General features: G+C 67.3%; 2 protein-coding genes across 2 annotated transcripts in view; one reads left to right on the top strand and one right to left on the bottom strand.

The window, feature by feature from the left end:
* Positions 1-924, bottom strand: part of MNEG_6938 (VAMP-like protein YKT61) — a gene marked incomplete at both ends in the record, with an annotated part of 1,659 nt that extends 735 nt beyond the window's left edge. Inside the window, 2 exons of the mRNA XM_014044588.1 lie at positions 111-275; positions 631-924. Coding sequence (XP_013900042.1) covers positions 111-275; positions 631-924 — 459 coding nt within the window. The remainder of the gene's footprint in view (positions 1-110; positions 276-630) is intronic.
* A 1,143-nt stretch (positions 925-2,067) lies between these two features.
* Positions 2,068-7,770, top strand: MNEG_6937 (hypothetical protein; the record flags this gene model as incomplete). Its single annotated transcript, XM_014044587.1, has 13 exons — positions 2,068-2,094; positions 2,556-2,672; positions 2,899-3,075; positions 3,406-3,777; positions 4,003-4,254; positions 4,525-4,638; positions 5,110-5,208; positions 5,412-5,609; positions 5,880-5,936; positions 6,176-6,274; positions 6,569-6,666; positions 6,992-7,161; positions 7,577-7,770. The coding sequence occupies 13 exons, from the start codon at positions 2,068-2,070 to the stop codon at positions 7,768-7,770; spliced, it is 1,974 nt and encodes a 657-aa protein (XP_013900041.1).
* Between the last annotated feature and the right edge of the window lie 957 nt (positions 7,771-8,727).

The raw sequence follows: 8,727 nt of genomic DNA, 5'->3' as shown, positions 1-8,727 counted from the left end.
CGCCGCCGCGCCGCGCCGCGCCGTGCCGCGCAGCCGTCCGTCCCGCGGCTGCGCCGCGGCGGCGCCCCGTGCGGGCGCGCAAATCTACGCACCCTCCCAAAGCCCCTCACCTTTGTCTCATCCAGGTCGCGCTGAATCTTGGTCAGCTTGTCGGCCGCCACGGGGTCCTGGTACCGCTCCAGCGCCGGCTCGAGCACCGACTGCGCGCTGGCGTCGTCTGCGGCGGCCGTGCGCCAGGGCTCGCCGCTGCTGGCCGCGGCATACTCCTCCATGACCTGGCGGGTGTTGAGTTGGTTTGGTAGTTGGTTGGTTAAACTTCGCTTTGGTACCGCAAGTAACAAAGCTGGTTGGCAAGTGCAGGTTTTGCAAGGGAATTTGCATGGGTGCATGCAGAGCGCGCCCTGCTAGGCGTAGCGGGTCACGCAGCGCCTGGCTGCGGCGGGGGCGCCGTTGCTTGACTGCGGAGCGCCGCTCCCGCTGCTCCGCTGCCGTGGTCTCCGACCCAGGCACACACACACACGCGCGCGCGCGCACACACACACGCGTGCGCGCCAACACACACATACGCACACAACTGTGTGTGTGTTTGTGTGTGTGTGTGTGTATGCGTGCGCATGTTGTCGCACGCACCTTGGCCGCCACGCTGAACGCTGCTGTTGGCGGGTAGTCCTTGTCGCACACCGCAACCGCCGCCAGCCCGCTGTCCCGCACGTGGACGTGCATGTAGTAATCCTCCTGCCTCACCGTCTGCCGCTGTCCCGGGGCCGTGCGCTGCACGATGGTGCGGCTCGTGAACTGCAGCATCTCGCGGACCGACGCGCGCTGGAAGTAGCCAAAGCTGGACAGCTCCGCGGCCATGCCCAGCGCGACCGGCGGCGCCTCGGCGCCCTTGTACGAGAAGAGCGTGAGCGCGAGCAGCTTCATGGCTGGCGCCGCTGCTGGAGCCGGTCGCCGCGGCGCAGGTCGGCGCTGCGGGGCGCTCTGCAATGGGGGGAGCTGCAGCGCCTGCTGCTGCTAGTGCGCTGCAGTGCCTGCGAAGCGAGTGGCGCCACACGAGCCTGTGCGCTGATCAAAGAATCCACGAGATTTTTCCCAGTTGACAAATGAAGCCCGACGGGCGCCTGCAGTCGCTGGTGCTCGGCTGATAGACGTGAGCTCCGATGCAGCTGTGGCGCACGAGTGCGTGAACAGTGGTGGACGAAAGGTTCAAATGAATACTGATACGATTACACATTGCTATAAAAACCGTTTCGCCGAAAAGCACCGATGCAGTTTGCCCGTAGAATGCACTTACTCATCCCGCCAAGTCCACTTGCGAGCATGCAGCGCACGCCCGCCTCGTTTGAACCAGGTAGAAACCTCGTGCTGAAAGGCTTTTGAAGTACATTCCAAAGGTGATCAGACTCAATGATCACGCGGAAGACATGGGGATGCATGTACACAAGCACAGTGCTGGCTGGGCCAGGACAGGTGCTGGTTACCTATGCAGGATCTGGCGAGCAAGCCGACGTTCACAGCCAGTTTTGTGCGCAGTGTCGCGTCGTCTGACCCACACCAGGGAGCGGTATCATAAGGCGCTGGTTGGCATTGGTCAAACACTCAGGTTGACCATAGTTGCCGTTGAATGAATGTGCTGCCACGGGTGACGAAAATGCCATTGATCACTGGAAGCTTTGCCAGCACCGGAAATCTCTCGTGTATGATGGTGTATCCTGCGCGTGCCCATGTTGGCGAAGGGCATGCCTGGCTCGAGGAGGTGCAAGCCTCCGTGCCATATGTGCATGCGAGGCACGGTTGCTCACACGCATCGGATGAATGTCTAGTATTATTATCTAGTCTTGCAGGTACAAGGAGATTCCCTCCAGCTTCTGTGCCAGGCGACTGCCGCGATTGGAGGCCCGCCCAGCAAGGTGGCGTGCGCTTGTTGACCTCAGTCCGCGGAGAAGGATTGCGCCCAGCCTCCGCCGGAGTGGCCTTAAAATGCAGCTAATTGATTTGGTTACATTTCGCATCGAGCTCGGCCTCGGACGACTGTTGCTAGCTTGGCCTACCACGCACACTGGGCTCATGGCGGGCTTCAACAGCCATGCTTTCGTGAGTAGCCATATGCAGCACCCGTTGCTGCGCTTGTAGGGCACTGGTGTTCCAGTGTGTATTGATATCGCGTTCGAATCGCATCAAAACACGGCCAGAGCACGAGATCTGCATCCCGGCGTGATTTGGCAGAATGCGAGTCACCATTCGAGGTCGCCGCGGCGCTGGAGCAGAAAGATTGCCAGCTCGTCAGTATGCGCCAGCCCTCGCGCGCGCTGCACGACCAGCGGGTCGGTTTGTGGCTCGGGTGAGTTTAGGCCGCGTTCATGCCGGTGCCGCGCTAAATTGGTGTCAATTATGCGCTAAATCGCGTCGCGTCAGGGTTGGTGCAGATTGCCCGGCGTAAGGTCCCAGGTCACGAGTGGTGTCTCACCTGTTGGTGTTTGTGAAGGGCTCCTAGGTTGATGGGCGCGCCCGGCCGAGCCTCTGCCTCGACCCGCGCACGTCGTTCATGCTTGCAGGTGATGGACGCAAAAAGCATGGCGGACGTGGCCAACACCGTGTCTGTGCCGCAGGAGGCGGCCTCGCTGCTGACGGCCGCAGCCGCTGCAATGTTCGCGTTCACACAGAAAGGCCAGGTGGGCGCCAGGAGGCCGGACGTGTAGGCGTTATGTCAAATGGATGCGCATGCACAGCAAAGCTGCCCGTCAGTTGCACGCCGCCCGCGGGGATGGCATCGACCCGTCGCCCCCGCCATCAACAGCCGGCACGCGCGCACCGCTGCCCTGGCAGTGACGCCCCACCCCACCTCGCCCCACCCTTTGCCCAACGCAAACCGCCACCCTTCACAACAACCACCGCCAGGTCAGCGCCCTGGACCACGAGATTGCAGCCCTCAAGGCCGTCCCCTCTGCGCGGTCCGACGGCGGCGCCGCCGCCAGCCAGGCGCGCGCGATCGAGCAGCTCCGCGCCCAGCTGGCGCAGGCGCAGGCGGCGGCCAAGGAGGCGGCGGCGGCGCGCCAGGCGGCGGTGAAGGACAAGGTGCGGGGGTTGCCGCGCCAGGGCGATCCGTGTTGGAGACTCTTCAAGGCGTCCGTTGCGCGCGAACTCGCGGCGCCGCCGCAGACGGACCAGGGCCAAAATCGAGGCGGTCGCCGGCGGCGGCTGCGCCGTGGAGCGCGCCGCCCCAGCCCTTTGGATTTTCCACATCAGTACCAACGTCGTGTCGGCTGTGGGTGCGCATGGGAACTGACCGGCAATCATGGAAGCGAACGGGGACCATCCCCCTCAAAAGTCGCTTGCCCTGATGGCGCGCTGCTCGGACGTCCAACCGCACACGCACGCGCGCCCGGGCCCGCGCCACTTCAACAGGAAGTCGCCCTGGCGGCGAAGCAAGCAGAGGTCGCCCGCGTGCGCCAGGACGCCGCCGCCGCGCACCGCGCGCTCGCCGACACGACCGCCGGCGCGTCGGCCGCTGAGATCCGCGCGGCGGCCGCCGCCAGCCGCGCAAAGGCGGCGGAGGCGCGGCTTGCCGAGGCGGAGCGCGCCGGGGCAGGCGCGGGCGCGGAGCTCACTGCCCTCAAGGCGGCGGTTGCCCAGAAGACGGCGGATCTGAAGGCGCAGCTGGCCGCCGCCAAGGAGGCCGCGCGGGCCGCCGAGGCGGAGCGCGCGGCGGCGGAGGCGGACGCGGTCGCGGCGCGCACCGCGTTCGGCGCGGAGAGGGCGAAAGCTGGGCGGCTGCAGGTGTGTGCGGGGGTCCGCGTGCTGGCCGCTGCTGTGCGCGGGCGGCCTGCGGCAGCTGGGGCGTGCAAGCGGCCGCCGCTGTCGCCACGGCCACAACCTTGACTGAACCCCAGACGGCGTGCGGGGCATAGCGTGCAGCAAATTCCTCCCAGCCCAAGCCCGCCGCGATCGCCGAGCCCCGCGCTCCTCACGCGCGCCGCTCTCCACCCCATTGCCCGCGTGCAGAACGAGGTGAGGTCGCTCCAGGCCGACCTGGTGACCCTCAGCCAGGCCTGGACAGCGTCATCGGACGACTCGAAGCGCCTCGCAGCGCGCGCCGAGGCGGCGGAGAAGGAGGCCTTTGAGCTGTCGGCGCAGCTCGCGGCGGCGCGGCAGCACGCGGCGGCGCGCGACCGCGAGCTGGAGGCGGCGGGCGAGGAGCTGCGGCAGGCGGCCGTGCAGGCGGAGCGCATGGCGGCGCACGCCGCGCAGCTCGAGGTGCGGGGGGGCATGGGGTTCGGGGGCTACGCATGGGGGACACGGGGGGCGGCGTGCGGCACCCCGGCTTGAGACTTCTGTTGGTTCTTTATGCAGCGACGGCCAGCCTGCGCATGTCCTTAGCATTTCGGATTGGGGTGACGTCACAAATTCGCTGCATGCAGCTTACACCCAGGAGGTGGCCGCCTCCATGGGATGGCCGCCTCCATACACCATTCACTCCTCCCTTCGACCCACGATGCTCACCCAACCTCGACGCCCGCACGGCAGGCCGACGCCGCGGCAGCCGCGGCGGCCAAGGAGCAAGCGCTGAGCGAGCGCCACGACGCTGGGCTGGCGCTCGCTGAGCTGGAGCAGACAGTCATGCAGCTGAGGGCGGCGCAGGTGCGGGGGGCCGGCGGCCGGCGCCGTGCCTGGGGCGGATTTTGGGTCTTGTAATGCTGCAGTGGCGCGCCCGACGGCGTGGGAGGGGCCGAGCGGTGGCCACCGCGTCGGCGCTGCATCGCCGGGCGCCGGCGCTGCGTCGATGCAAGGGCGCTTTGGTGCATGCCGATGGCTCGGCATGCACAGCCGCATGCACGCCCAGAGCGCGCATGCACACAGACCCGGTTGGCCGCATGGCGCACCCCATGCATGCGCATACCCATGCGACCCACCCCAAGCACACGACCCACACCTGCACTGTGCGATTATCCCACGCACACACCCCATGCACGTGCCCCATGCACACAGCAGGCGTGCACACACATCTCTCAAACAACATGCGCACGCACAATCCACACACCATCCAGACACATGACTCACACACAGCTCTGGCACGCGTCCCACATGCACTCTTCCCGCGCACCCGTGCAGGAGGCCACCGCGAGGGATTTGGTAGAGGCGCAGACCAAGCTGCGGGAGGAGGCGGCGCAGCTGGAGCGGCAGCGCGGCAAGGCCGCGCACTGGCAGACGGTGGGCCCCGTGGGGCGGTCGGGCGGGCGGGGGACGAAATATTCGGCGTGTGTGCGGGCGCGCATGCTGAGATGTGTGAAGGAAGCATGTTCCATGAATGGCAAACTACAGGATGAACTTAGAAGCAGAGGTGGGGAAGTGTCTGCCCCCTGCATCAGCACTCGAACGATGGGGGGTCGGCCCGCCCGGCGCCCTCGCCGCAGGAGTCCGAGCGCCTCACGGGCCAGGTCGCGTCAGCGAAGGACGACGCCGACGCGGCGCGCGCCGCGGAGCAGGAGGCGCTGGCGCAGCTCGCCGCGGAGCAGCAGCGCGCCGCCGAGGCCGAGGCCGCGGCGGCCGCCGCGCGCGCGGCGGCGGAGGCGGCCGAGGCGGAGGCGCGGCGCCTGGACGACGAGCTGTCTGTCGTGCAGGCGAGTTTGAATTCGGACCGCCTCCACCACCTGCTGCGCAGCTCCCCTTGCCTGCAGATTGCATAGCCACAGCTTGAAGCGCGCTTGATGCAGATAATGGCTTGACAATTTCACCGCCCCTCATCCCAGCTTCGGCCGAAGGCGGGGCCGGAGTTCCGCCCTGTGCGCCTTGAAAGCTCTTGACCCCGCATGCATCGCAACCCGCGCTTGACCGCCGCGCCGCACTCCCGCCCCCCGGGCCCTGCCCTTTGCACCCCACAGGCCACCGCGAGCCGCCTGCCTGAGGTGGAGCAGCAGCTTTCGAAGGCCAAGGGCATGGTGCGTGCAGCCTCAAACTTGGATATGAGATGAAAGCATGGCTGGGGCGCCGCCGCTCTAATCGCTGCCCCCTGCGCAGCACCAAATACGGCTGGTACGGCGCGCGCCTGGAGCCCAGCGCTGCGTGCGTCGCGGTCAGCCGGGCCCACCCAAGGCGCCCGGCAGGGCGCGCAGCCCCGTGCTTTACACGCGCTCACCCCCGCACGCACGTTCGAATTTCGAATTTCAAACCCCGACAGCTGGTCCGTGTGGTGGGGGAGATCGCGGCCCTGAGGGAGGAGGCTGACGAGGCGCACCACGCCGCCAGCGCGGCGGAGGAGGAGGCGCGGCAGCTCAGGGTGAGGGGCCCCGCGCCGCCCGCGCGCGCGCGCGCGCGCGCGCGCGCCGCCCGTGCGGGCGCGGCGCAGGAGAGGGCGGCCAAGCGAGGCGCTGTGTCCTTGCCCAGCCGATCCGACCCCGCGTGCGTGTGGGCGAGCCTGCCTGGGCCCCTGCATGTCGACCCGGCCGCAGCTCGCGACTTGCTCCCTTGGCTGCCGGCTTTCGGTTTGCAACACCTCCACGCCCGCCTGAGCAAATTTCTGCTGATCCCCAATTGATCGAAAACCAACACAAAACCCCCCAACCTCTGCCAGGCGGACATGGCGCAGTTGGCCGTACACCTGGGGGCGCCCCCGGCTGATAACTCCGGCCGCGCGGTGGCGGCCGACGCGATCGAGGAGCCGCCGGCGAGGTGCGCGGCGCGCGGCGCGGCCCTCCTCCTCCCTTTCTTCGGTCAATGCGTTGCGAAGTGCCGGCCGGCGCACGGCTGTAGCGCTGATGGGCATCGTGGCTTTGAGAAGGACCAATGGCCCGCACACCGGCCGCCACCGCCCCTCTCCCTCCCCTTCTCTGACCCCCTTGGTCCGCTGGCCCTTCCGCATGTCTTCCCATTTCCCCACCCGATCACCCACTCGCGCACGCACGCACGCGCGCGCACATGCACACACACACACGCACACGCACACGCACACGCACGCACGCACACGCACAACTACCCACCCACCCCCTCCCCGCAGTCTGGCTGAGATTCGCGCCCGCGCGGCGCTGCTGGTGGAGGCGGCCGAGGACGCGGCAGCTGACGAGGTCGCGGCCGCAGAGGCGGCGAGCGAGGAGGCCGCGCGGCGCGCGGGCGAGGCGGAGCGGGCGGCGGCGCTGGAGCGGGCGCGCGCGGACGCGGCGTCGCTGGGTGGGTCCCGGCCGCCGCCCTCCTTTTCGTTGTTGCCGTTGTTGTGCAGGCTTGGTCGCACCTGGTGTGAGCGTTGTCAAACGGCAGCAGGCCCAAACCGTTCGTGTTCAGGTTTGCGAGCCGCGGTGGCGCCGCCGCCGGCTGGTCTCAGCTCGTTTGCTGGAAGGCTGCACGCCCGGGCGCATGCGTCCTTGCCCTGTGCTGCGTGCACGTCGGCGAACAGGCGGCCTCGCGACATGAGTACCGCAGTCGGCGCCCATCACACACCAACGCTCCCCAAGCTCATCAACACACATACACACACAATCTCACACACACATACACACACGCACACACACACGCACGCACATAAATACACACAAACACACACACACACACTCTCACACGCGCGCGCGCGCGCGGCACACACCCACAGGCATGGACGCGGCCCTGCAGGAGGTGGAGAGCCTCAGGCGCGCCCTCGCGGCCGCGCACCCCGCGCCGCCCGCCGGCGAGGACGGCGACATCGACGCCGACGCTGACTCAGCGCCGGCCCTCGAGCGCCAGGCCGTCTCGGCCGCGACCGTGGCCGCCGCGGCGCTGGAGTTTGAGCCGGAGCCGGAGCTGTGAGGCGGCCGCTTTGAGCGCCTCCTTGGACATATGGCTGCGGCTGCGACATCGCGTCGCGTTGCGTTGATACCGATGCAACCCTGCATCTTTATGAGGACACGTTGATCGAAATTTGCCTGAAATTTGCCCAGTGCAGGTTGATGAGTGCAGTCGAGGGGTTGAGTGGCAGGAGCGGCCACGCGGCGCGGCGCGGCGCGCGCCTGGCAGGTACGAGAGAGGGCGGCGGGTCATAGGCACCCGCTCGTTTTGGAGGGAGGTTGCTTTTTGCAAATATCAGACAATCTAATCGCGGTCGAAATGCTGGCGGCGCCGCCCCCGCCCGCGGGCCCTGCGCACATTCGCTCGGATTTTCGGGCCAGACAGGACGGGGGTTTTTCCTCAAGCCGCCGCCGAGCATTTCGACCACCCGCCCACGGGCGGTTTTATTACTGATCCTCCCCATGCCGGTCTCCTCTGAGGTTAAGCCGCAACTGTGGGGGCGCGTTGGAGAGGACACCTTGCAGCCACCGCCGCGCCGTTTTGCTTGCACATATTTTTCATGAACTGACCCGCCCAGCGCCGCCGCCGCTGCCGCCTGGCGTCGCGGCGGGCGGCGAAAGTGTAACATAGCATCTGTCGCGGCCCCAGTATGTGTCGCAGTCGCAGTGCCTCGGGTGATGTGCAAAGGGACCTCTGGGCGCACTCCCCCCCCACCCTTGTGAGCCCCTGTGAGGGGCCTGTGAAACAGCCGAGGCTGGCGCTGTGGTTGCGTCAAAACATCGGGAAACTTGATTGCGCCAGCTTGGAACTAAGAGGTGTTCCGGAGTGTTGACCCTACCGCTAGGCTCAATATCCTGGGATGCGCCCAGGCTTGAATTTGAGATCACACGATGAAACATAACATCATCTCCCAGTCTCACAGGCCGCAGGTCACGGCGGGCACGGCGGCGCCTCCCTCCGCGGTGCGTCCTCAAACAA

The sequence above is a fragment of the Monoraphidium neglectum genome (assembly GCF_000611645.1).
Source record: "Monoraphidium neglectum strain SAG 48.87 unplaced genomic scaffold scaffold01181, whole genome shotgun sequence".
NCBI classification, from domain to species: Eukaryota; Viridiplantae; Chlorophyta; class Chlorophyceae; order Sphaeropleales; family Selenastraceae; genus Monoraphidium; species Monoraphidium neglectum.
This window is presented reverse-complemented; position numbering and strand designations above follow the sequence as displayed.